Source organism: Anopheles gambiae, chromosome 2 (assembly GCF_943734735.2).
Source record: "Anopheles gambiae chromosome 2, idAnoGambNW_F1_1, whole genome shotgun sequence".
Taxonomy (NCBI): Eukaryota; Metazoa; Arthropoda; class Insecta; order Diptera; family Culicidae; genus Anopheles; species Anopheles gambiae.
In genome coordinates this window covers 4,684,198-4,712,100 of record NC_064601.1, presented here as the reverse complement: position 1 = coordinate 4,712,100, position 27,903 = coordinate 4,684,198, and the positions used below count along the sequence as shown (strand labels likewise).

General features: G+C 51.2%; 2 protein-coding genes across 4 annotated transcripts; one reads left to right on the top strand and one right to left on the bottom strand.

Moving 5' to 3' along the window:
* The first annotated feature begins 44 nt into the window (after positions 1-44).
* LOC1281749 (serine-rich adhesin for platelets) lies at positions 45-26,633 on the top strand. Of its 3 annotated transcripts, none has more exons than XM_061648416.1 (5): positions 45-179; positions 11,087-15,226; positions 15,311-15,969; positions 16,115-18,379; positions 18,451-26,633. In XM_061648416.1, exons 2-5 carry the CDS (start codon positions 12,769-12,771, stop codon positions 21,814-21,816), a joined length of 8,748 nt encoding a protein of 2,915 aa, XP_061504400.1. In that variant the 5' UTR covers positions 45-179; positions 11,087-12,768; the 3' UTR covers positions 21,817-26,633. The 3 variants fall into 3 exon arrangements, with proteins under 3 accessions (XP_061504400.1, XP_061504403.1, XP_061504402.1); XM_061648419.1 differs by lacking the exon at positions 45-179 and adding an exon at positions 629-851; XM_061648418.1 differs by lacking the exon at positions 45-179 and adding an exon at positions 2,833-3,130.
* LOC1281750 (RPII140-upstream gene protein) lies at positions 24,528-27,903 on the bottom strand. Its single transcript, XM_321704.6, has 3 exons — positions 27,597-27,903; positions 27,281-27,535; positions 24,528-27,214 (listed from the first exon to the last, which is right to left on the bottom strand). The coding sequence occupies exons 1-3, from the start codon at positions 27,782-27,784 to the stop codon at positions 26,725-26,727; spliced, it is 933 nt and encodes a 310-aa protein (XP_321704.6). The 5' UTR covers positions 27,785-27,903; the 3' UTR covers positions 24,528-26,724.

The following is a 27,903-nucleotide window of genomic DNA, read 5'->3' as shown; positions in this document are numbered from 1 at the left end:
CAGGCTGACGTTCAGCTTCGTTAAATCCGCGGCTGCATGTCGTGACGTTTTCGTTAAATCTCTCCCGAGCGAGAAGAAAAGCAAAACGAAGATAGTGAAAAAATGGATGTTAAACACAGAACCGTACCGAAGCAGGAGCAATAATAGTTAGATTAAGTGTGATTCAAAAGTGACCAAAGGTAAATACGGTCGAGCAGAAAGTGTGGCCCTTTACTGAGCTAGTGTGGAGAATGTGGTTATCCGCGCCGTAACACGTATGCCCGGTGCAGAAACGAAGTAAAACTGGGCAGCAGCAGGTTTTCCCTTCTGGGGTAGTGTGGTGTGTGCTGCTGATCTGGTACATGTGTGTTGAGCAGTGGCGGGGAGAAGGGTGTACGGTGGTAGGGCGAAAAGGTGGAAAAAAGGGAACGGGCTCCTCGCGGTCCGGTACAAAGTGCGTGCTCGGTCCGCGCGCGCGTTTGTGTGTGTGTGGAATAGTTTTTTTTGCCGCCCTTTCCCCACTCTGATCAACCTATCGAATGGGCCCCCCCGTGCGTTGTTCTTTCGAGTGTTCCAAGGGTGGCAACATTGTGTCCCTGCCGGAGAATAAGCGTACTCCACATGCTAGGCTGTCCCCGTGTGTGTGTATGTATGTGTGTTTCTGTGTGTGAGCTGGTGTGCTGTAGCCCCCTTGGCCAGTCGGTGGTGGAAATTTTTCCCTGTCACATAACTATCGGCGGCGGCGGTGGTGCCCTTTTCTTTCTTTCGACGATGGTAGTGTGCACGGTGTAGTAGTGTAGTTCAGTGGTGGTGTGCACATGACCGCACAAGGTTCGTTCTAGCGAGAGCGGAGTGAAAAGAAAAGCCAGTCGGTGAGAACCCGTTTCCCGCACGATGATATCATCCAGTGACGACGGCGAAACAATCTCCAACCCCGCCAGCCAGCCAGCCAGCCAGCCAGTCTGTAAAAACGTGTAGCTCCTAGGTCATAGGCCGACTTCCGTTCGCGACCCCGGATGTACCAGAGGCGGAGGGGGAGAAAAGGCTCCGAAAACGTGTGCGTGTGTGTTGTCTCCGTTTGGCCGTGCGGAGAAAAGGGCGAAGAAGAAGCGCCCAGCGGCGAAGAGAAAGACACAGTCGTTTGTTGCGCCCCTGCCTGCCTGCTTTGATGGCACATTTCGCACACACACGCACCGAGGCCAGCGCATGTACGCGACACCATTGAGCCCGCCGTACACGCACACGCACTGCTACGCACGTAACATCGCAACACTCGCTGGAGGTGGCATGATCGGACCCAAACGGATAGGAGAGAATGGCTGGCCGTGTTGTGGACAAGCCCCATCTACACACGCGTGTGTAGCTGCGTATACGCACGCAGCGAGCGTCGCGAATTTCGGAGTTTTACACCCCGCAGGGAAAATGGAAACAGGCGCTGTTGAGCGGCAGTTGCTTATTGTGGTGATGTGTAGTTCAAACTAGATATTCCATTTTCAAAAGAGTGACCTTTTTATTTCTTCAATCGTTTCGCAAGTGGTTTGCAAATTGAAGGAAGGGAAGGGAAGCAACAAAAAAACTACTACAAAGGCAGAGGGGGCTGCTACTCCGTACGTTCGAGGACAAAGGCGACATTCACCCTCCGCCTCCTCCCCCCCCATTAGGGTGGGGTGGTGTGGGCGGGTGTGTCCGTGTGCCCTTTTTGTTCGTAAGTGTGTATGCAAACCTGTTTTGCAGCAGCAGCAGCAGCTGATTGGCACACGGGGCTGGAATTTCCCGAAACACGCTGGCGGCTAAACTTTCTAAATATCGAGCCCGCGCGTTGTCTGTCCGTTTGGGTCTAAACGATTACGAGTGGCGGTGGCGGGAGTTGCTGCTAATTCGCCGTTTGGCCAGATTAAGCATGGTGTGCTCCAGCTAATGATAGTGTCTGGCCAGTCTGGTCTGCCACTAACAAGCATTGCTTCTAGAAGACTCGCTAGTGTCTGTACTGCGTGTGTGTGTTAGTGAGTTTTGTCCCTTTTATCCCACATGGTGCAAACACTGATGTGATTAGAAGACAAATTACCGTTTTTTTTATCTTTGTTTGTAAATTGCATCATGAAGCGAACTATTTTTCCAACGCAAGGAACGAACCACACACTCACACGCTTGCACCCAAGAATAATCCATATCTGTACCACCTCACATGTGCATATGTACACTTCTCTGTACGTGCAGTATGCATCCGTCAGTGATTGGAAGCAGTTGGCGTTTGGAGTGTCAATCGAAGTCGGCTGATTACGGGTTGCGTGTTTGTTTGCCTTCCCCAAAGGAAAGGAGATTACCACCGCTTCTTTCACTCTCTCTTTCTCTCTCCTGGAACGCGAGAACTGCTTCTTGCTGTTTTTTTTTACACAAACGATTAGAATGGAATGTGGGAGGGAAGATGCAAGAGAAGCAAACATTTTCCCATACAGCACGGCCGACGGCATTGGACGGCTGTGTGCAATTCCCTGCAATCTTTATCATACTCTCACTCTCTTGCTTTGGTGCTCCCTCTCGCTCTCTCTCTCTCTCTCATAATCCCTCTTCTTGCTCATAATATTTGCGTTAAAAACAAAAACACACCTCATTTATTGCCTCTCACACCAGCGGCACACACAAAAAAGAAGGGCCATTCTCTTTCCCTCAAACGAGACAACTACACCCACCCACACACCCAACCAGCCACCACAACTGGTGCATGTGCATCATGTGCAAAAGAGAGTCTGATGCACTTCCGCGGAAACTACACACAAACACACACTCACACCCACACAAACACGCGATTGCACTTGGGTGATTTAATTTTTTCCTCTCTCTCTGTACGCTCTCTCCCCTCTCTCTCGCTATCTCTCTTGTTTTTTTGTTGTTGTTGCAAAAATTGAGAAAGAGATATGGGGAGGGTTGTCGTGTCGGCCATACATACCATGCACCACGGCGCTGTGTGCAGCTGCAGTTTCAGTGCATCTCTCGCGCAGGGTGCACGGTGTATCGCGACATCATCCTTCTTCGGCGTGCCTGGTTCTGCTTTTGTTTTCCATTTGCGCAATCTTTTCTCGCGTCTTTTGTTGTTGTGATCGATTCGTGCGTGTGTATGTATGTGTGCAGCTCGATCAAAAACCAGAAGAGGGTAGGTGTGGTAGGGTTAGAGGCGGCAGAGGACATCCTCGGCCGGGCCAATCGCACATTCCGAAACGGTCATTTTGTCTGGCGTAATTTGAAATCCGACGTCCTGGTGGGGGAGGTCCAACCAACCAATGCACCAATGCCAATCAGTTCCAAAGTCCAGCAAGGAGCACACCAGGAACACCGCTCACACACATAACCTTTCACTGCCATCTTTCACCCTCCGCTGGCCCTTTGGTTACAACGGGAGACGAGCATCGATCGTCATCAACTCAACCGACGGTGAGACGTCTCTCTCTCTCTCTCTCTTGTCTATTCGCGCCGACAAAGTGTCCGAGAGTTGGTTCTAAATCGAAGATCGCGGGATTGGGTTCGATCTAGTGCGTTCAGAAGGTGACCAAAAGACCATATTGTCACTTAAGGTCGACCGACACTCAAGGTAGATTAGGGGCAGGGTTAGCTGCTTACCCCCATTGTGTGTGTGTGTGTTTTCGATTCTTGTGTCAGTTTGCCTCCCAAACGCCCACGATAATGGGCCTGGCCTGTAACAATCTGGCCGGCACTCGGGGTCTCTCCCTGAAGGTCTGTGGGGTTTCGTCAGTACACTCATACGCAAAACAGCCCCGAAGCGCACAGCACACCGCGCGAGCCTAGAGAGCTTACTGTGTTTGTTGGGTGGTTGGCTTTGCTGGCTGGCGAATGTGAAACAAAGTGTGATATAATCGGTTGCAATTGCAGTTCGCGTGTTCGCGCGCTCGCCCGTACGCCCTGTTCTTCGTTCGTTTTGTTCGTGCAGCGTCGAACCCCCTGCCGCCGGGGGTGGGGGAGAGCTAGTGTGGTAGTGCGTTCGTCGCTCTCTTTTCTGCACGGCATACGGATGCAGCGGCAAAGCTGCAGCTGCATTTAATCACACATGTGCACACACACACACAAACAGAAGAAAAAATAAGGTACAGTGCAGTACGGTCAGCTTCTCGAGCGCGCACTGGTCCGGTGTGCGCAGAAGAGGGAAGGCAGCGAGTGAGTAGAGAAGAAAGGAAATCGCGTTGGTGTGGCAACAACTACTACCACCACCACTATCAGCACGTGTGTTTGTGCGGTGGCAGGGCAAGGGCTACTGTGATGAATTTATGATTAGATGGGAGATGAGTGTGTGGCACCCGCGAGACGGGGGAGCTGTGTGTGATACCGCGACAAGATGACACGAGTGAACTGTGAATCGATGAGTGGTGAGCAGTGAAAAAAGACAGCTGTGATGTGTCGATGTTTTTAGGTCCATCCCCTAAACATTCGTCCTAGAAGTACGTTCTAGCCAGTAAGTCTGGCGTCCTTTGCAAAAGAAGAATTTCACATCCGAATCACAACACACACCACGCCGTGTCAAAAAGTCATCATCGGCTAATCACTCCCGACTGACACCAGCAGTGAGTGGCGCGAGAGGAAAATTACCAGCAGCAACCTACCTACACACAGGCAGAATAGAGGAATGCTGCGCTGCTACTGTAATGTCCCGGTAGTGAGCGCACGTGCACGAACGCAGGGGCTAGAGCGGCGGTTCGGTCGTTCGTTCGTTCGTGAGTACGCGGCCAGATAATGACCACAGTTCGGGGCACACAGAGATAGAGAACAACGCAAGCGGACACACGCGTGTCGATGGCGATCTGGTTCTGCTGTTGTGTGTGTGTGGCGTTTTTGTGCGTGTAGGATGAAGCACACACACCTACATACACTCTTCTAACTAACCTGTCGATTTAATTGACCGACAAAAAGAAAAGGGTGACCGATGAGTGAGTGACACGCGCGCGATACTTCCATCATTTCAGCACGATTGCACACAGTTAATCGATTAATCGGAGGGGGGGTGGACGCTGATCGTGGCTGTTTTACGGTTGCGGTTGACACTTGCTCCCGGGGAAGTAGGACAATCGTGACGTGGGTTCGCTTTCGTTCAACTTCTTTTCTAAAACGGTTCTAAAGCTCTGATTACTAAATTACGCCAGAATCTTGCACATCGATTACTTTCTGATCTCGACTACCTGCACCTAGATTTGCGAGTAATGTAAAGCCTTTGTAATGATCATTTTCTTCTTTTTTTGGCACTGCAATGCTATCGTATCGTGATGAGCGTTTCACAAAGATAATGGCAAATACTTGATACAAACTCGATAAAAACGACCAAGTGTATCGTAAATCGATTAAGATAATGAGGCTACCCAGAGAAGAAGCGAAGACGGGAACGCATGGAAACAACCAGCTGCTTGATCCTTTTCACATTGTTAGCGACCTTGAAAGCAACGGGGGGTGGCATGAACTCTCTAGAGCGGGTCAAAGGGTTTTAATGGACTCAAGCACAATGTTTTGTCGACACCATCCCTTGTTTTGTTGTACCACAAACACGAAGAACCATAAATATTCCGTTCCCAGTGTGGCCCAAAAGGTTTGTGACCTGTTTTGGTGTAAGGGTCCGTTTCCCGTCCTTCGTGTTCGGTGCAGGTAACGCTGAGATAAAGAGTTTTCTTTAGCTAGGTTATTGTTTATTTAACTTCGATGAGGCTTTCACTCGATTAGTGCTGGGTTCCTATGCCTTTTTTGTGAAGATTTGCCCAAACCGACCGCAATTGCAGCATAACTTCAATGGTGTTATCTACACTGACTTTTTAGACAAGACAGGTTTAGAGTCTAGACTTTTTAGTTTATTTTTATTTTACTGAGTCTAGACGTTTTCAACAAGTCGAGTTTGCGGCTCTGTACAGCACTAAATTACCGCAAATTGCCATTCGCTGACACGTGAGTTTGCAGTATTTGGGCAGTATTTCAAAAATCTATAATTTGAAGGCATTGTGGGCCACCATGTGATGTTTCTAGACGATATTTGTGACGTGAAGGGCTTCTTTTTGAAGTAGAATATTGATAGTAGAATCGATTTGTGCAATACAAGGGAGCAAATAACAATCAAGAAAAGTAAAAGCTACATTCACATTCCATCACATTCACTCCAAATAGTCCAGGTGTAGTTAATCCGTAGTAATTGACGTTCATTCGAGACTTTAATGAATTGAAGCTGAAAGCGAAAATATAATTCAAAATTCATTAGGATGTTGTTAATCCCATGCGGTTAAATGGGTAGAGAGAAAGAGAGAGAGAAAGAGAGTGAAAGGAAAAGGCAACACGGTGCTCGTGAGATGAAAAAAAAGATGAAGAGCGTGAGGAAATGCATAACATCACAGCAACCCGTGAGGGAAAGGCCTGTGCGTATGTGCGTGTGTGCGTGTGGCTGTAGAGAGAAAAGGATAACATCCCTGCCACCGGAATGAAAAGGAGCGCCGTACAAAACAAAAACAAAAAGCCCTTCCCCTCAAACTATCGGTGTCCTTGGGCCCAATGCCCTGCGTCATCCTTGCTTCATTCAACAAAAACGCCTGCTCAGTACGGTTTACGCTCCGTAGTACGCGGCACTGGACTCGCGTATTACATCCTACGTGTCATGTTCTACGCACAGCCTGCCTCAATTCCAGTAGGAAAGAAAGAGCGAAAGAAAGAGTGAGTGAGAGAGCCCGTGTGTGTGTGCGTATTTGCGCGCGCGTGTGTTTTTGTTATTGTTGTTTGCGCACGCAAGGTGCTTGCCCTCTGTTGGTGGTGGCGTACTGTTTCGCGTTGGTCCCGCAGCCAGTACGCTAGCAGCAGCTCCATGGTGTGTTCTTGGTTTTGTTTGCATATCGAACCATTTTCGGGAAGGCCAAAATGGTGCATTATGGGTTTTTTCGCGTTTTTATTTTATTTTCATTTTTACGTCGTTTGGTTCTTTTGGTGCAGGAGGTGGTAGCACGTGGCACGAGCAAATGTTGCATTCCGCATGTGGCGGATGGTGTGCGCACTGGCGTCAATAAAATGCATTTAAACGGAGGGTACAAGAATGTGCTGACGATGAAATTCCTTTCAAAAAGACGCAGTTAGTAGTAGAAACACGTTTGATTTGAGGAAAGAAGAGACAAAATGCGTAGCAGTGAATTCGCTTCACTGTTTAAACTCATTTGTGTCATTTGCAATATCTTCAGCTATATCGTTTAGCAATGTTCCAAATAGAGACTTTTGTAAAGCCACAACCAAGAAAACATTGCACAACATTTGTACACGATTGTATTGAAAATGGGTTGTGAGCCCCTGAGATTGATATTCGGAATAATCGATTGCAACAAACGAACTGACATCACATTTTCCTACACGCGCTTTAAAATGTCAAAATGCTAAATAAGTTGGAAATTTAATCCACCCAAACTCGTGCCGGTGGTAAGGTAATGGATCCGGAACCAAAGTAAAAAGGGCAGCAAAAGTTAACCGCAACCACCGATTGGTCAAAACCTTGAAACCAATGCCAGATCGGAATCATTCTGCTGTGCAGTGAGTGTTGTTCAAGAACAAAATACTTTTTATTATTTTTATTTTCCCTCTTTATCCATCATAGTTGAATGACATGCAAAAATGCAACCCTAAACCAGCCTTGGAAACCCCACTACAGGGTAGACGAAGCAAAAAATCATCAACCATCAACTATCGAAAATGTCTCCCGCACAGAAACAAAGCCGAACGCCGAACTTTGTACGGCAAGCTAAAGTCCCTTCCCCGAAGGTTGGCTGTGATCGATGACCTGTCTGGGTGTGTGTGCATTGCCGCCTTGTAGTGTTTGGCAGGAGAAGGAAACCTTCCGGTTATGAAACGTCGGCCACAATCTACCGGCAACAAGAAAGAGCTATAAAGCTGCACACCGAAAGGACGTGGCTGCAATTAGTGGCATGCAATGCGTTTCTGCTTGTCACAGAACAAAGATACACACAAAGTGTGTGTGTGTGTTTGGGTGTTGTGGAGCTGCATTAGTGGTAGAAGAATTAACCGTATAAAGAAGGTTGACACTTGGTGCCGATTTTTATGTCCATGATGCGATTGTAAACCACATATCGTGATTATTTGGGACGCTTTTTCCCGCCCCAGACATGCAATTGCCTTACCTCCTCGGCCTTGCTTGTTGCATATTTTCTTACTTGCTGTGTTCTAATTTTGTCGTCCTCCATTACGTCGTTTTTTTACTTTCAAGTGGGCTGCCAGAGTATAAGGTATACCCTTTTGGACGGTGGCGTTACGTACGCTTGACCATCACAAACTGCTCATTATTGGATCGATAACGATAGTGGCGAACGTATACCCCCTCTCCGGTTGAAAGGGGGAAGTAGGTGGAGTGGAGGGTGCTTGCTAGACACAGTTAGTAAGCGGTTTTTAAGCCACTGGTCACGGCACACGAAACTTCCCCATAACGTGACAACACAACACGCCACCACACACGGGCTGAGGAAAGACCACCGGCCACCGGGAGGAGGTTGGCCGGAGGTGGTTGTACCTCGTCGGTTGATGGTGAGCGAGACACTTTATCATTGCGATTACTGTTTGCTATTTGCGGGCAATATATACACACACACACACGCGCAAATACACAGCCCCACACAGAGTAGGTGGGTTTCTTCGCTCCTGTCACGAGTGAGCTTATTATGATGGAGAATGACGGGAAGATAATTTAGTTTAAATAGTTCATGATGTAATGGTGTGTGCCCGTTTCGTGCCTTTGTAAGATGCTAGACTTCCGTCTGTAAGGGAGCCGTTCAAGACGTTGAATAAAAAACGGAAGATGCATGCATTCATTTGTTTTAATTCTGCGGCTGCATTCTTTTAATCCTTGTTGTAACAACTGCACGTACAACTGAACGTTGTTTGTTTGTTGATTTAATTGCCGTATAGCTCATCAACGGAATGCGCAGCAGCTGCTCTAAGCAGCATTTGAAGCATTTGTGTTTGCATTTGTGTTGGCTAAACTGCTCAGGAAAGCAATTTACGACAGTCGTAGAACAGAACGATCGGTTTATTCGATATTCGACGAATTCGGCTATGAATTGGATCACAATTTAGCGTCGCAACTGGTTGTAGCGCCCACGGTGCTGTGGTTAAGCGTCCGGTCTTTGATGTCGCAGGGGTGAGGGATGAGTTCGAATCTAATCTTGACCTGACCCTACTTTTCAACGGTGAGTTTGTTGGAAGAATTTATACTATTTGATGTTATAAAAAACTTTTCCAATAAGGAATTGCTTACTTAAGAATGCTCCTCTAATAAAACAATGATTACATCTTCTGGATGAGAGAAGGCTCTCTGAGCCGCTACGTTGCATTACATCATCATCCGTTCTTGCTTGTAAAAGACACAACCAATCTGCACTCAATTCCTTTAAGGCGCGATCGATCCATCGTTTGACTCACGCGTAGGGGTGAGATCACTCTTCTTGAACTGAAGAAAATTTTGATGCATTTTGTGTGTTCCGTGTGTGTGAAAACCAAGACCCTACCCCCAGGAGAGTCCCTTAAATTCTGCCAAGTTTGCGTCCCGAACCATGGGCTGCGATGCAAAATTATTCTTAGAATGACGTAATCCACTGGCCGCGACCGCTCTTGACATTGCCCAGACCCCGATAAGTGTGTACCACCACTACGGCACACACACTCTCTCTCTCTCTCTCTCTTTCGCTCTCTATTTGACGCTTCTGTGGTTGAGCCCTCATAAAACAACGAACGACGAACGCGCGATCCCTTCCCACCGAGCGAACCTTCCCCAGACACACGTTGTAAAGCGCATTCAATCCGGGCCCCACACAGCTGTGCGATGAGCTCATGGTGGGAGATGGTGTAAGCGATGTGTAAAACAAGAACATAGAAAACAGAACCATGATGATGCGAAGAAGAGTCAAAGTCGGTGTCGGCAGCAGTGATTGTTATAAGAAAGAGTCCCGCGACCGCCTTCTGTGTGCATTTCTCGCAGTGACCGACTGTCACACTCATTCAAAGTAGAGGATTGGGGCGATTGTGGGTGATCGCAGTAGCAGTTGCTGCAGTAGCAGCCCCAGCAACGCCGCTCTACCCTCGCAGCTGTTACTACTGAGTCTCTCTGTGTCATCATCATCATCATCATCATCATCATCATCGTTGTCGTCTTCTCTTGACCTAGGAAACTGTGAGCGGCACGCATTCGCATATGTGCGGCGAACGAATCAGGCGGAGAAACAGGTTTAAAGCTTCCACGCCGTAACTGGCCTTCCCACTTCATTCAAATCGCTCGAATCGCTCTGCCACCGGCGACGAAGAAGAATAAAAAGAAGCAGCAGCATCGCGCTCACTGGTGCGTGCGGTTCCCTCTCGCGCACACCAGCCGTACGCAATCATATGTTTGCGCGCGCTCGCAGGGATGCTGCAACCTGTTTCTTGTGGCGTTGTACTTTTTTTCTTCTTCTCTCGTTTGTGCAGCTGTTGCTATTGATTTTGCGAACGAGAAGGTCTATGTTTGGCAGTGCCTGTAGTAAAGCGAAGGAGGAATGCTGCATCACACAATCAGCTGGCTGAAATTGGTGGTGAGAGGGTACACAGCAACGTCTTGCGTCTTCCGTACGGTTTCGTACTACTATCGCGATCGAGAACGGATGGGGAAGCGTATGAAGCAAAACGATTTGTGTGCCGCATGTGTGTGTGTGTGGGGGGTGTACTGGAAGCGGCATATTGTTGATGAGATTTGTTGATTGGATGAGGGCTTTATTTAACGACGCTTACATACACGCGCGCTCCCGCGCGCAAAACGATGATCTAGCGCGACTCTAGCGCGACTGTTCGTGCGGCACCACTTAACACGTACGGGAAAAACGGAACCGGACGGAACCGGATCGTTTGTTGTTGCATTAGATCAGCCGAAGCTGCAGCTTTTCGCAGCTTTTTTGCGATAAAGAGCGTACACGCCACGACGGAAGTATTGTCTTTCATGTCACAGATGATCTTTGCTGTTTTGTTATCGCTCTTAAAGACTGTTTAATGAATTGCGTGTCGTTTTTCTTATCTGCACTCTGTTTTATGCTTATTGTTTTTGTTGTATCTTTTGTAGGAAAAGGCTAGTGGATGCAAGCCAATACACGAAGGAGGTGCATGCAAGAGGAATAAACACAAAACACGGAACAATAGCAGCAGCAGCAGCAGCAAAACAGTAGAAGAATATCAACGATAAACCAAAAGTGTGCGTGCGTGCATGTGTGGTTGTTGTGTGAAGTACAACACGTGAAAGACAAAAGCAGCACGCACAGAGAGGAGCAAAGTGTGTCATAAACAAAAGAGGAAGAGAAGAGAGACCCTTAGGGCGAAAATGGCGAAGGAGTAATAGAATCAAGATTGGGGCAAACAGAGAACAGAAGCCGCAACGGAACAAAGGATTGTCCAATGTAAAGGATTCGCGCGCACACACACACAACCCTTACCCTACCGAACGACGAACGTCCAACGTGTGTGTGTGTGTGACGGTTATACTGATAGCTGGACAGGCGAGCGACCGGGTACATATCGGCGCGAAGAGCGAGGACCGGCGGCAGGGTTGTTCCCCCTCCCCACCCGGCTCGGCGTAGGTCCGCGACGTGGGACAAACCCGAACCGCCGCGTGCGTACGTGCAGTTTACTACGGCACACTAAGAGTAAAGGAACGACGGGTAGCAGCAGCGAACAAGAAGAAGAACAAGCGGCAAAGCGAGAGTACTTGAACAAATCAGCAAACGCGAACAAATTACTTATAGGCGGCCGTGTATCGTCGGCGTCGGTGTGTCTGTTAAGTGAGCAGTAGCAGCAGTAGCAACAGCAACAGTGTGAGAGCGTACCCTCAGCGTAACCTAATAGTGTTGGCGGTCTCTTTTAAAATTACGTGTAGCCAGAGATCCGCCAGACCAGCAAAACAGGGGGAAGCGAGAAGCAGCAACACCGGCGAGAACGAGGGGGCAACAGCGTCAACCCTCAAACGAGATCTACATACGCGTCTCTCTGTACTTAGGGAATAATATTCCGCCAGCTAAGGGAGCAACAGCAGCAGCAGAACAACGTTTTCTTGGCGTGGCGAACAACAGTAAAGACTTACACGATTGCGGCCAGTGTTACAATTAGTAGGAGAAGGAGCACTTACAAAAACAATACTAATAATAAGGCCAAGTACAACGTCCTCTCCGCTGTCGTTTTTACAGGTGTGTTTGTGTTGTGTGACGGGTAAAGTGAGGACCGGTGTTAGGCCTCCAACCCTCCACCTCCCCCAGCAGTGCCCAGTGAATCTGTGTCTACACGGCTTGACCGAGCAGGGGCGCAAAAAAAAGTGGAACACAGAACAGATGATTGTCGGTTTAAAATTAGCCATTTCTGGTTACTAAAATTAAACCTCAAAGAGCTGTCGACAGTGCTGTACTGAGCGGTTACCCCGAGAGGTAGATCGAGTGTGAGAGGAGGCACAGATAGAGGAGGAGCAGGCAAAAACAAAGCACAGCACAGCAAACTCTTGCTCTGCTCTGCGTTTGTTGCGATAAACAGAGGAAGCAAACACGTACGCAAAACGATCAAATTTGGAATCCTGGGAGAACTGGCAGAATAAAAAGTGAAACAATTTGAACCGGTAAGTGATAGTAGACAAAGCAGCAAGAAGGTAAACAGGGAGCAAACTCGAATGATACTCGGTTGTTTTGTGGACAAAAACCATTGCTCCCTCCAAACAAACGGAAACCTGAAACCCGAAGCCGGCAGTGTGGCAAAGCTGTTGGGAAAATGAATATAGATCCATCGGAACAGGCACAAGAACAGGAAGAGCAGCAAACGACGACGGTGGCAGCGACGGAATCGGTGACGGTCGAACCAGAAACATCAGCAACAACACCACCAGCAGCAGCAGCAGCAGCTCTAGCATTACTAATATCCCCATCGTCACCCTCGTCAGCGTCGACCGTTTCGCCCACTGCTTCATCGATTTCGAAAAACAGCAGCACCGACGAGGTCGATGAAACTACGGCGGAAGCAGAGCAGCACCCAGAAGAAGCAGTGTGTAGTGCCGAGTCGGTGGTGACGGCAACGGCATCGACGGCGGCACCACACCGAGGGGAGGACGAACAACAACCGCAGCTAAAAACGGCACAGCAGCTTGAACTCGAACAGCGAGCCGATGAAGATGATGTCCACCACAATAACAGTCCCGTTCGGCAGCAGCAGCACGGTGAGCGGTCGCCAACGGAACTGGCGGGCGCTGGGCCGAACGCAACGATGACACTAGAAGCGACCGATACGCTAGCTCAAAACGTGACCACCGACTTAAGGACACCCGATACGGATGCGCCAGCTACAGTGCCAGTGCCGGAGGGCGCGAGGACGGAGGACGAGTGCGACAGCGCGAAGGAGGATGGTGCGGCGGGCGAGGCGCTGTCGAAGCAAGAACTAACCGCGGAAGCCTTATCACCGAAAACACCACCATCGTTGTCAGCGAGCTCGTCGAGCTCCTCCTCATCCACACCGTCGACGCCGTCCGTGAGCGAGGAGCGGCGCCTGCCGGCCGTGCCGGAAGAGGATACGATTGCAGCGGACGAGGAATATCTTAGTAGGGCCGAGGGCGAGGAGACGCTAACCGTATCGAACAATAATCCTGCGCTGCTAGAGGTTGAGCTCACGGCGCCGGTGCTCGTTGACGATGCTGGCAGTAGCGGCTGCATCAATGACCACTACAACAACAATAACAACAACAACAACAACAACGACGACGACATCAGCAAAGGCAGTGATAGTGACTTTCAAATTGTGGGTGACATCAGCAGCAGCAACACCACGCACACGCATGACAGCGAACGGACTGAGGATGGTGGTGACAGTGAGACGGCAACGTTCTTATCGTCCCCAGCCAGTCGCACCGACTTGGAGGAAGGCGTCCAAACGTCTGCTGCGGCACCCGCCACCGAAATAGCCCTAGGACAAGGCGAACAGCGGCGGGGCTGTGTTGCTCCCGGCGAAGGTGGCGACGAATGTACTGCTGCCACCTGCCAGCGGGCCGGTTGCGATTGCGAGCATTTGGGAAGCCGTGTTGATGTGTCGCAACAACCACCATCGCCGCCGCCACTGCTGGGTAAAGCCGCTGGTAGTAGTGCTGACGAGGAGGAGGAGGTGGCGAATGAAACGAATGACGACAATAACTGCGAGTTGTCCGTAGCACCGATAGAGATAGTACAAACCGAACCGTTACCGAGCGACGCTAGCAGTACAGTGCAGCGACAGGGCGACTTAATTACCACTGCCGATGTGGTGGCCGTGGCGGAGGTGGATCAGCAGAACGGCGATGAACGGCAGCAGCAGGAGGAGGCGAATGAAGGTGATGTGGTTACGGCGGCGCAATCTGAGGAGAACGAAACGTGTGCCAGCAGAAGCGATGCGACCGATACAACCGTGGACGCATCGCCATCTAGCTCGTCATCCTCTTGTTCGTCTACTACTACTACTACTAGTGCACCCTCCCCATCGCCACCGTCGTCGTCCTCGGTTTCCTCGTCGTCTTCGTCGGAACCATCGCCAGAAGTGGTGTTGGCCGGATCCCAACAAGAACCTTCTGGCAAGGGAGATGATGGTGATGATGATGCGAGTCAGCTCGTCGGAGACAATCGACCGTTAGGTGATGGCTCATCGAAAGGACACTCCCTTGAGGATGGTGAAGGATTTCCCGCTGTTACGCACCATCGAACGCCACCCGACCTTCGAACGGTTGATGCAGATGCTGCCGTGGTTCCGCAGTCGTGCAGCGAGGACGACGAGTGCCGCAGCATTGGTAGCGGGCGACACAGACAGGTCACGACGACGGGCACGCGGTTGCTAACGCTAGCCGAGGAGCTCTCACAGGCAGGCGCAGCAGCAGAGCCTTCGTCACTGTACGCGACCGTCGCAGCACCGTCTTTAGCAGCAAGCGCACCGCCACCGTCCACAGTCGTAGATGTCCTACCAAAGAGTGCTGCCGGCACAGCAGCAGCGGTGGTCAGTGGTAGCAGCAGTAGTAGAAGCACGTCGCCCGTTCTGCACAGCAGCCTGAAGAAACCGAGCAAAAGGATGGTGGTCGCGACTGGCGCCGGAACAGTGGCAGCAGCAGCGGCAGCGGCGGTAGAGACGGCAAAGGGCGAAAACACGAGGCGAGTTTCCTTTCCGAAGGATGCGCAGCTTATCACCGGGTATCTGGAGCCCGTCAACCCTTGGTCCTGCAGTATGTATCTGTGTACATTCACCCAATCGCATTGCAAACGGTAAAGCATACAAGCTCTTTTTGCTTTCTTTTCCCTTTCCACAGTATCGATTTGCGAAACAACGGAGCTGCTGGAACTGTACCGTAGTTCCTGCAAGCGACACAACACGGTGCCGCTCCAAAGCGTGCTGGAGCACCTGCAATCGCTCGACGCCACGAAGGATCGCGTCCCGCTGCTCTCGCTGAGGGATCAGCATCTCACCTACGGCGGCTGCGAAGCGCTGGAGGAAATCTTCAAGCACGTGCAGTACCGGTGCATCGACCTGTCGCACAGTGGGCTGAACGATGTGACGGCCAGCGTGATGTTTGACATCATCGAGTACTACGAGGCGGCGACCGAGCTGGACATATCGGACAATCTGCAGATGTCGAGCAAAAGCTGGACGGCGTGCATCAACATGCTCAAGAAGAGCCAGGCGCTGAACGTGCTGATAACGCGCGGTCCCACGATATCCGACTACCAGGCGAACAATCTCGCCAAGGCGCTGAACGCGTCCGCCATACACACGCTCAAGCTGGAGCACTGTGTGCTAAGCCAGCAGCCGATCGCATCGCTCTGCAACGTGCTGAAGCGCAACGAAGTATTACGGGAGCTCTGGCTAGCGCACAACCAGCTGAACTGCGAAGATGCGCAACAGATTGCGAATTTGCTGCGGTCGAACTTTTACATTCAGCTGATCGACATCTCCAACAACAGGATCGGGGTAGGCGACATTTTTTACACAAGATCAACACACATTCAAGGTCATTACATCGTTGCTAATGGGGTTTGTTCTCTCTTTCTCTCTCTCTCTCTCTCTCTCTCTTTCTCTCTCTCTCTCTCTCTCTCTTTCTATCTCTTTTTTCCAGGACAAAGGCGTTGAGCACATTGTGAATGCGATTGTCGAGCAGGCGGTGTACTTTAAGGACGTGCAGGACAAGAAGCGTAAGAGTGATCTCAACTTTTCCGATCTATCCAGCAGCCTGAACAACATTAACAACAGTGCGAAAAACTACTTCCCCCATCAACGGCTACGATCGTCCGATTCCGAGTCGATGCCGGCGGGCGCGGAAGCCGATGAGGACAAATCGCCATCGCCCCTAACTCTTACCCCACCAGTAACGCCACCGTCGACTCCCGCTCTTCCAACCACGTGCGAAACGGGCACGGAGGAGACGAAGCAGGTGGCACAACCACAGGCCAGCAGCGACAAGCAGCTGGAGCCTACGAATGGTGACGCCACCTACGCGGTAGCAGCGCCCACAGTGTATACGATGCAGCAGCAGCAGTCCAACAATGACGAAACGAACCCACCACTACTACCGCCATCATCACCATCAGCATCATCAACATCATCGTCACCGCTCACCCTGCCAACGCTCGGTGCTGTTGCTCCGTCGAACGTGGAGCTAGTGGAAATGAGTACAAAACATAGCGTAAGTCTACAAACAACTAGTGATAGGGAGAAGCTCGACGCGGTGGCAGCGCGCCCCGCCATGATGACGGCCGAGGAAGAAGCACTGATGAATTCCTCTAGCGGCGGAGCAACGGCCACGGTGGAAGCGGTGGCGTTGGTGACAGCACAGGAGACAGGAGAGCAAGCGCTGAGCGATGGTGATGGCGAGAGCAGGACGATGAGCACCTCAGCGGAAACAGTACAAACCGACCGCAGCGAGTCGACGGTGGTTGTGCGAGAAGCTAGCAACGGTGGGGCGGAGGAAGAGTTGACGGGGAAGGACTTGGATAAGCATTCGGAGAGTCCGGTGCCGCAGGCACCTAAAAAGCCCCGGCTGGCGAAGCAGGACAGCGTGCTGACGGAGTTTGAGGCATCGATCGCGACCGCCATGGAAACGGGCGAGGACGGTGAGGGGCTAACCGAACAAAAGCCGAAGAACAAACTGAGTGGCGGCGAAGGTGTCACGATACCTTCGGCCATCGAGGAGCAGCCGAGCTCGGCGAGCGTGATGGAAGAGGACGTGCCAGAGCTGTGCGCCGACTACGATGACGATGGTAGCAATTTCCGAATTTCGCAGGAGAATCTGTTCGTTGAGCTTGGCATACCGGCACTGAGCGAGCAGGAGGAGCGCCTGGAAGCGGACAGTGGTGCGCCCGATTCGCCGGGTGATGTGTTTCCCCCGCTCGTCGCCGTACCATCGAAGAAGGATGAGCTGCAGCTGCTGATCGAAAAGTCGAAACAGTCGGCGACAGGCGAAGCCGTGGCCGATCGGCTGGAGCAACCGGCTGTGCCAGCCACACCGCAGAAGACGCTGGGCGGAGACAGGGAGCGAAAAAGTGCCATTAGCAGTGATGAGCGGCCGGTAGCAGCAGCAGCAGCAGCAGCAGTAGCAGTGCCGGCAGCTACTACCAAGAAGAATCGGACGCAATCGAGCAGCAGCGACAGCTACGTGCCGTCGGCGGAGCGGGCCATACAGAAGGTGAACGTTGAAATCAAGGACAGTGTGCCGCTTTCCCGCTCGCTCGACTCGGTCGGCGGTGAGTCGGAGTCCGACTTTGAGAGCAGCAGCCCGTTCCGCACGACCGCGCCCGGTCCCTTTCCGAACGAGCGATCGTTCAGCTCCGAGAGCCTGAACAGCGAAACGTCCATCGATTCGAACGACTCGAAATCCAGCCTTAAAATACACGAGTCGAAGTTTGCCGCCAAAAACGGTACGCTGGAGCGGCAGCAATCGAACCGGGTCTTGAACCGGGACGCGGCCGGCGCGGAACAGGCGGCCGCCAATCCGGGCGGGCTGCAGGTGCTAGTGTTGTGGAACAATGAGATGACGCGCAGCTCGGCCCGTCACTTCCAGCGGCTGCTGGAGAAAACCAGCACGCTCGACACGCTGAACGTGGGCAGCAATCAGCTGTGCAATAGCTTTGTGGCCGGCATCAGTGGCAGCTTGAAGGCGAACACGACGCTCACCAACTTGGGGCTACAGGGTGCCCATCTGTCGGACAAGGGCGTAAAGACGATGGCGGAAATCATCGAGTTCGGCGGCAACTCATCGCTGCAGCGGATCGACCTGCGGCACAACAACATCCAGAAGGCGGGCTTGGAAGCGTTGAACGAGGCGATGAAGTCGAACAAATCGGTCACCCGCATCGACCTGGACGATACGCCGCGACGAATCAAGGTAAGGTGCGGGCGAAGAAAGCTCGGGACGCTTTATTAATCCTTAATCCCCCTTCTCTCCATCTGCGGCAGGACACATCGCTGGACGGCGTCGGGTCGGAGTACAGCCGGCTGGTGAACAACATCCGGGCACAGTGCGAACGGAACAAAAACCCGCCGGAGCCGAGTGAACCCATCAGCACGACGGTGCGGCGGGCGCGCGCCAACTATCTGAGCTCGCGCAAGATTTCCCTCACCTGTCCATCGATCAAAACGTCGCCGAGTGCGATCGCGGACAAGCAGCATCTGCTCGATCCGAACGGTGGGTGCAAAAAGTCAACCGGGGGCCGTTTACGCTCACCATTGCCCAGTCCCATTCCTTCACCCGCTGCCTCGCCAGTGCCGAGCCCGTCCCGCAATCGATTCCACGTGTCGCGAGTGAGCGATTCTGGCGGTGGTGGTGGTGCTGGCGGGACGGCGTCATCGCCATCACCCTCGTCGACCGGTAGCTCGCCGACGCTCTTCTTCCCCTCGAACTCGCGGTTTCGCGTGGTGACGGTGGCCGAGCCGGATGCGGCAAAGAGTGCTAACGGTAATCCGTACCGCAGCAGCAGCACGATCAGTCTGCCCATGAGCAAATCGTCAGCCTCATCCTTTGCCATGGGCGGTACGAGCTGTGCCGGTACGATGGCCCCTTCGGCGGGCACGATCAATCGGCGCCCGGTGTGCAGCTCTGCCCCGACGCTCTCGTCCTTCCCTCCGTCGCCACTGTCGCCGCTGGCTGCGGGCGGGCCGGTAGGGGGACGCGTCGCTGTCGCTAGCCAAACACCGTCGCCACTGTTGCCTCCCTCATACAGCACGGGGTATCACAGCACGGGGTATCACAGCACGGGGTTCCAGACCACCACCATGCTACCGTCACCACTGCTTACGGCGGGATCGTCCCCTACCATGCCTGGTGGGTTGGTGCCGATCGTCGCAAACACCGCCACGATGCCATTGGGAATCCCACAGACACTACTACAGCAGCAGCAGCAGCAGCACCAACAATTACAACCACAGCCTCACTATCAGCCACAATTCGTTCCCATGATGCCGCAGCAGCAACAGCAGCCGCAGCCAAACTATCACTTTATCACCACGTTTGGCCCTGGGAACAGTACATCGATTCCGCTGCAGCCAATGATTACCCAAATACAAAAGTACCCTAATCTCACCGATCCACTCGTAACGCTGCCACCGCAGCACCCAATCCAACAACAACAACCATTACAATTACAGCACCCACAACAACAACAACAACAACAGCAGCAGATTCTACCACAGACACCGTCATCCTACACGGGCAAGGGGCGTCAGCATTCATGCGAATCACCCCATCAGCATCAGCACAGCAGCAGCAACACCAGCAGTACCACGCTGCACGATTCCGTGCTCTCCTCCACCAGCATCGAAAGTCCGGACCTCGAGGTAAAGCGGTTCATGTCCGGCGGAGCGCTGCGGGACGACAGCTGCTGCTCGTCGATCAGCAGCAACAGCATCGAGTCGATCGATAATGCACACTTCAACCTCAACACCTCCATCAGCTCGACGGATGAAAGCTTTGATTTGATCGTAAACTCTCCACCGCCGGTCACTACCTCCGCAATTGCGAGCAATAGCTTCGTACAGTTGCCGGCAGGTGGCACAGTAAGCTGTTCCTCCGAAGTGAGCCCTAACGTTAGCTCCATTTCGCGCATCCCGGAAGAAGAGAGTACGCTGATTGCTAGGCAGTCGGCCTCCTGCGGTGGTGAGCCGCCGAAGGCAACGCTCGATGCGCCCGCGAGCTTTTCTTCGTCCAGCATGGTGCACGTGCCGCTGGCAAGCTCGCAAGAGTCGCTGTACGATGTGCATGATCTATCGGGCTCCTCAAACTCTTCAACTGCTGCTGTTGCAAATCTAGCGCCAACGGGGAAACTCCAGCCGCCACCACCGACAGTGACCGCTCTCCCGCCGGTGCCGACCACTTTCTCAGGTGGCAGTGTTCTTCCTATGCCAAATACTACCGGTGCGGCACCCGGCGCGGCAACCCTGTCGGCGGGTGGCAATAATTCCAACGAAAGCACGCTCACGTCGGTGCAAAACCTGGAGCGCGAACCGACAGTTACCAAGCCGGCAAGCCACAGCGAGAAGCCACCGCGCGTCCGTAAGACCTCGTGGATACTGGGCGGCAGCGGAAGCAGCCACAAGCACGCCGATTCGAGCTCGAGCGGTGGCAGCACGCCGACACCCGGCGGTGGTGGCAGCGGCTACCCGCCCGCCATCGAGAAGCTGCTCAGCATCTTTCATCCGAGCAATCTGTTTTCCTCCAGCAAAGCCTCGTCCGCGTCGTCGGCCAGCCCGCCACCGAGCGCGGCACAGGACGGTTCGCAGCCGCCGTCGCGCAAGGAAAGCCCGATGGGCGGGCTGTTCTACTGGGCGCATCACGGGGCGGGCAGTGGTAACAGCAGCAACACGAGCGCCAACACCAGCCCCACCAGTGCCGGCAAAAAGGAGGCCGATCGGGCGGCCGCGCTGAAGGTGAACGTTTCGCCCGAAACTACCCTCACGCCGCAACAGCTGCAGCCGCTGCAAAACCAGGCCCAGGTGATGGCGCAACTGCAGTCCAGCTCCAGTCATCCGCAGCAGCAGCAGCATCACAGTGCCGAACGTATGCCACGGCAGCTGAAGGTGGAGATGAAGGAAAACATTTCGCCGGAAAACACCATCACCAACAAGCTGCTACTGTCCTCGAATGCACCCGCTGCTGGGGTGGATGTGTCGACCGTTTTGATAGCGCCCAGCTCGCCAGCGCTGGCTGCTGCTCCGATCGTGAACGTGGCACCGGCGACGACGGCCTATGCGAAGGTTATCTTCCAGCTCGGCGGCGATTACGACGAGTCGGAGGACGATATCGATACGCTGACCAGCAGGTACGGCAACCATCCGGGCTTGGGTGGTGGTGGCGGTGGCCAAAGCGGGCCGAGCAGCTTGCTCGGTGGCAGCACCACGAGCAACAGCAGCGGCATCAGCATCGGCAGTGGCACGAGCGCTGGCGAAATGATGAGCGGAAGTGGCGGAATGTTGGCTGTGTCACCCTCGCCGAGCACTACCAGCGGACAGTCGGCCACGTCGGACACGGTCGTGGTGCTGAGCCATCTCGGGCAGCTGGCACGCGATTCGCTCAGCATGTTCAAGAATCCCAGCCTTACCTCGCAGGACTCGATTTCGATCCGCTCGATGGACTCGCTGACGGAGATCGGAGGCGACACCAAGACAGCGGCGGGACGGAAAGATGCATCACCGGTGGTTGCAGTGACCGCGACTGTCGTGGCACCACCACAACCACCTACATCCACCGCATCGTCATCATCAACTCCATTGGCATCCGCGTCGGCGGCGGCCCCGTTGGTGGCCGACATACAGTTTGAAACACGCTAGGGCACAGGGCAAGCAGCGAAGGGTGATGGTGGCAGTACTTATGTGAACACAAACTGTCCAACACACTGGTTCATCGGTTGGGTGTGCGTGTGTGTGTGTTTGGGTGTGCTTACAATATCTGTTAGGGTTTCGTTGCGTTCGGTTCCGGGCGTGTGCTAACGTGTTCGGTTTGTTGTGCTTACAAATGTTAACACGGGGGAACACAGTGCCCTCCTACAGTGCCTACAGTGCCTCATCTTATTTGCGGTCAGTTGCGGCAAACAGTTAAGATGTATTGCCCCCTTTGGAGTCCATTGCTATCGAATTACGTTTACGAGCTACAATCCACAACAGAGAGAGAAAGAGAGAGAGAGAAAAAAGCAAGATCATATTGATAGAACTGTTTTCAGTTAACAAAGAACGCAATATGGCCTGTTTTACTTTGAATCGCAAAGAGGTTTTTTTTTTCCTTCCCTCCCCCCTCCCCATCAAACCATTACCATCCTTTCAGTCTACTAGAAAAGAAACATAATGTGCCTTCTTGAATAATTGAAACAATTTAAACTTGGAAGCTGGAAATTGAACGAAAACCGCGATCACCTACGCGTACTCAAGCAAGCAAAAACTAGCGCGCTGATGATGAAACGATGCAAGTTGGCCGATCGTCTACGAAACGAGCACCTGGAAGCAAAGCTACTAATGAACTCGAGGAAAACATACATCCCCGTTGCGATGTAGAGAAGAAAGATTGCATTATTGGATGAACCACCAACTTTGATATACTATACTTGACTGAATAGGTTATATTATATAAAAAAAAAGGAATACACAAACCAGAAGCGAGAAAGAGAAGAGAGAGAAAGAGAGAGTAGAAACACTGTGTAAAATCCCAAAACGGATATACCGCAATGATGGCGACTGATAGGGGAAAGCGTGAGCGAAGCAAAGAAGTAGAGAAAAGTGGACATAACGTTTGCTATCATAAACCCCCCCCCACCCCCTCCCCCTCCCTGGATATGCATTATTCGGTGCATTCAAAGTGAGGATGAAACCAAAACACACAAAACAGACAGGCCCCAGAAGGACAATAGGGTAGGCCCAAGACCGATCATCGCTTTAGTTTTTGGTTGAATGGGCTGAACGAAGCAGTGTGTGTGTGCCATTTTTGGTACAGAGCTTTATTTTACTATCCCATTCCCGGTCTTGGCGTTGAATGGATTGTACCATTTTACACCACGCATCAAGCAGCAACAGTGAAAAGACAAAAGATATGATTTTTCTGTGCAATCGAACAGCGTGCGAACAAAAAGAAGTGAAGCGCGCTGCCTGCTATTAGCGATCATTTGAAAAGATCGCAATTGTGATCGGCTTCGTATCGGGAAACGGTCAGCTCGATCACTCTTTGCCGCACAGTCAATGAAGGTGAGATTGATGAATGAAGCAGCAGAACCCCCTCTCCCCCCCCCCTCCCTCACCTCTGCCCGAGGATGTCTTTTTTTAGTTTAACTAACAAGCATTGAAATTGAGTTTCGGTCGCTTGTGCTTGTGGTTTTTCGTTGGCACCAATCAGCGGTCTAGCGGTTGGCTGTTGGCCAACGAGCTGCCACCGGCACTGTCGCACAGGAACGGTGCAAAAAAAAGAAGAAATGCATCTACGAAGAGTGCATATAGCCATTACATTCTTTCGGCGGAGTGTCCGCTTCCGCACGAATGGGCCAGTTGGCAGCGTTCAAGTGACAAACCAATTAATCAATGGCCGTGGGCGGCACCAACATCAAACATCAAACCCATTTCCGCCGACAACTGACAGCTGAGGGCTCTGGCTTGGCACTGGGGTAGGAAAGTGTGTCCCCCCTTTAACTGCTTTCAAAACAAACGTTGAAGAACAGGAACAGAGGAACAAATGAAACGTTTGAAACAAAAAGGCACGATAACTCGTACACGAACCACACACACACACGCACGAATGGGCAAACTGGTGTAAAACGAAGGATAGGATTTATATTGCGTGCATTAGAAAAAGTGGCAATCGAAATGGTCGAAACGAAGTACTATAATTTTGCAAACGTTTAATTTCTTAAAAATATTTCCCTCCCTCCCCAAAAAAAAAAAAGAAAAAGAAAAACGTGCGTAAAACAGCGTCGGGCTGAAACACGATGGACCGGATTTTACGTACACGTACTTATTGTTTTGTTTAGTTTTGTTTTTGGCATACGTTTTACTTACACGGCATCACGCATTATAAATTTAGGCAAACGTTTACTTAAAAAAAAATAACACTGAAGGGAAAAACAAACCACAGCCCCCCTGGAACCCACAGTTAATGGATGGAAAAAGATTAGCTATATGCACACAAAATGCAAAAAGAGAGAGAAAGTGAAGTAGGAATGATTGATCGCAATCGAAATCGTAAAGCGCGTGAATCGAGAAATGTCTCGCCCCACATACACACGCAACACACGTAAAGAAAAGAGATCGAACATAAAAATCCCCTTTTCTTATCATACTATCATCGAAATCACCATTCATGTCCCCGCCACAGTCACTCACTCACCCACACGCATATTGTAGAATCGAGATTCCATGATCATCTCTGCCTGCCGGTCTGGGGATCATTACCTGGTACACTGCTGTGTCACACGACCGAAAGCAGCTCCTATTGCGCTGTCGAAAGCAGAGCCATCTTCAGGACCGATAACCGATTTAAAGCCATACAGCGATTTTCCAATATCCTTTCACGCACCAGGCGTACTGTATGCACGTGCTGGCTCTGTTGATCAATTGATCTTACTGCTAATCCGGTCTTCTAAGCGCGTCTAATTGCTAATGCGAGGGGGTGTGGGTCCGCGCGCGCGCTCGTGCGTTTACTGCAACCTAGTTTCCTTCTTCTGTGATATACAAGAAAAGCACACTTGTGATAAGGTGAAATTTATTCGTACATAATTTTTGTTGCTATATACGTTTTGTTTGTTTTAATTTTGTTTTTTTTTTGCTTCCTTTCATTTTCCTATATCTTTCTGTTGTGTTTAGTTGTTCCTGCCTTTACGTTTCCCTTGAGCTTTCTTTTGTTCATTTCCTTGTTATTGTTTAGTGTATTTTTGTCAACTTACCTGATAAACTTTTTTTAAAAAAAAAGGTACGAAATGCGTGATAGAGAGAAAGAGAGAGCGTGAAAGAGAGAGTGAGCGGGAGAAACATTCAAACAAAGTCAACGACAAGAAGGTGTGAATGTGAAAAGTGGAAAACATTAAAATATTGATTGAATGGTGTAAAAGTACACAAACGCGCGCGCACGTGCGTACGTACACCTCACAAAAGCAAGACGCAAAGCAAGACAATTGATCAACAGGGCAGGGTCGGCAAGTACAAGCCCTAAAAGCGCGAAACATACAACATTAATTAACCTTTTTTTTTTTTTTGGCAGAGTGGCAAACAAACATTTACGCGACATCACGCCCCCACCACACCCCCCACCCCGAAAAACCACCCAAAATCACTCGTTTATGTTACTACGAATTCAGTTGTAGAGAACACAGAGAGAGAGAGAGAGCTACAAACACACACACATTCACGTGTTTGGGTGGGGTGCCACCTCCACCGCATGCTCAAGGAGGAAAAGCAATAGAATCTAACAGAAAGAGGTGCTATATGCGCGTGGCTAGGCTAGGAGGATTTAGGATGTCGATGCGTCCCTCCCCTTCGTACATTAATGCTCTCGGATGCGTCATCTACCCCAGTTCCTCCCTTTCCCACAAACCACCACCGACCCCTCCACCGACATTCTCACTATTATTTTTGCCCACCTTTCATCGTTCATCCTTCATCGCTGCATCATTGTTGTGTTGTTAGCGGAAGAACGTAAAACAATAATCAGTACCGACAATTTACACACCACACCTCCTTTAACTTTAAAACGGAGCGATTTTTATGTTAAATTTTCATTTCATTTATGTTTGTTTAGGCGTCTCTGTGTATGTAATGTGTACTTGTGTATGTGTTTGTGTGTGTGTGTGTTATCCTTAACTGTGCGTCGTCGTACGTACGTTCATCTCTGGTCGCGTTTTACATGTTTCGCAATCGCAATAGAACAACACATAAAAACACACACACACACACACACAGGCATGTATGCATACATATACACACACATCCACATACCTTTATGTAGATAGATTTTTTTTAAATAATTTTATTATGTTGTACGTTAATAAAAGTCGAAAAGTAACCGTTGAGTTAGCTGTCTCGCTCGTGTAGCAACTGATCGTTACTCTGTTGCGCGCCCATCCCTAACACGCCGTCATCGCACGTGGTGCGCATGGAGCGTGTTGCGGATAGGCGCGTTCATCTAACGCGCGTCACACACTTTTCTTCCTTTTCTTCCGTTTTAGTGGATCCTTCTTTTAATGAAAAAACGATAAATTTTTAATCCTGATTCCTCCTCCCTTTTTCCTCTTTCCTTTTTTTCTATTTTCCACTCCGCCCTTGTCCCCGATCCCCTCTTCCCCACAGATGGCTGCGGTGCGGCAGTACTGCTTCAGCTACGCCTCAAGCACGAGCAACAGCAAGCCAAAAAGAAGCTAATGAAATCCAAATCCTTGCCCGACATGAAGACAATAAGTTAAAGGAGCGAGGAGCAACGTGTATCCGCTGCGCCATCTTTCTTCTGTTCTGTTCCTCCCGACTCCCCATCCCTCTCCTAATGTGTATCCGGTTACATCCCCTACCCCCAAAGGGCAAAAGGATACGCTGATTTTCTGTGTGTGTGTATTTATCTCCGTTTCTATACATCCGTTTGAAATAAAAACTTCTTCTTCTGTACTGTATCTTTCATCCATCTACGACAACCTTGTGTCGTGTATAGATGTTAATAGCTTGGAGTGAAAGAAAAAAAAAAACGCTGCAACGTATCTCTCCCATTGAACTTAAGCTTTATTTTTTAGCCGCTGTCGCTGATGCTGCTGCCGCTGCCTCAGCCGCTGCCGCTTCCGCCTGTTCTTCCTGTTCCAACTTTTTCATCAACGTTTCCCGCTCCACCGCCAGCTGAATCTTGCGCTTTTCCGCCTCGATCGCGTCGAGATCAAGGTTGGCGGTGCCGAACTTGTTGTGATGGTGCGTTAGCAACGGTTCCTCCTCCGCGTCGGTTTGCTTTTTCATCGAGTCGCGTATCGCCTGCTCGCGGTTCGTGTGCCATTTGTACTGCCAAAATCGAACCTCCTCCATCGTGGTACCGGTGGCACGCATTATCCCGAGCGACAGTCCACCGGCCAGGCCGCCGAGTGCCAGGCCAACGAGCCCACCGGAGGCCATCCCGCGCAGTCCCATGCTGAATTTGTACATCGCGCCCGTAACGCCACCGGCCGCCAGATACTCGTACAGGGAGGATTTCCCTCGGTACACCGACACGACCGTTTGAATGCCACTGGAAAGTGAGGAAGCGTGATTACACTAAAGGATGCATAACCGCAAGGGGGAAAGAGCCACTTACACATAGCTGGTGGTGAACAGTGCCAAACGCCAACCCCAACGGAATGCTCCCTTGGCAAAGTTGAGCGTAACCTGGTCCTGTAGTTTCTTTTTTGCCTCGAAGCTAGACTGGAACGCCGTTGCCTGGTTGCGCTCGAGGAAGTTCATGTAGGCGACGCGAGAGTTCACGAACCCACCGTAGCAAGCGCCGAACAGGAAGCCAAGAAAGCCGGCCTGATAGATGGAGTTGAGCTCGCTCGATACTCGGCCAAATTCACTGCAACAAGCCAAGGTACGTTAACCAAATGGGAGGAAACCGGTGCTCCGCATACACTTACTCAATCGTAAACATCATCTGTAGCCGCTCCACGCCGGTTTGTTTGTCACCGGGCGCCTCCTCGTACATGCTCTGTACGGTTTTGGTGTCGATTTTGACCTGATCATGGTCGTTGAGCGTGAACGGTAGCAGTCCAGCCGACACAAATCCGCCTGGAACACAGAACCGGTACACCGCACGTCGAAGCATTCTTCACTGTTTGTCCAGTCGATGCACAAAAACAGGAAAAATCAAACGAAATATTCACTACCGCGGGCTGGTTTGCATAACTGCGGGTGTTTTTCTTCTGTCTAGCATTTTGACAGTCA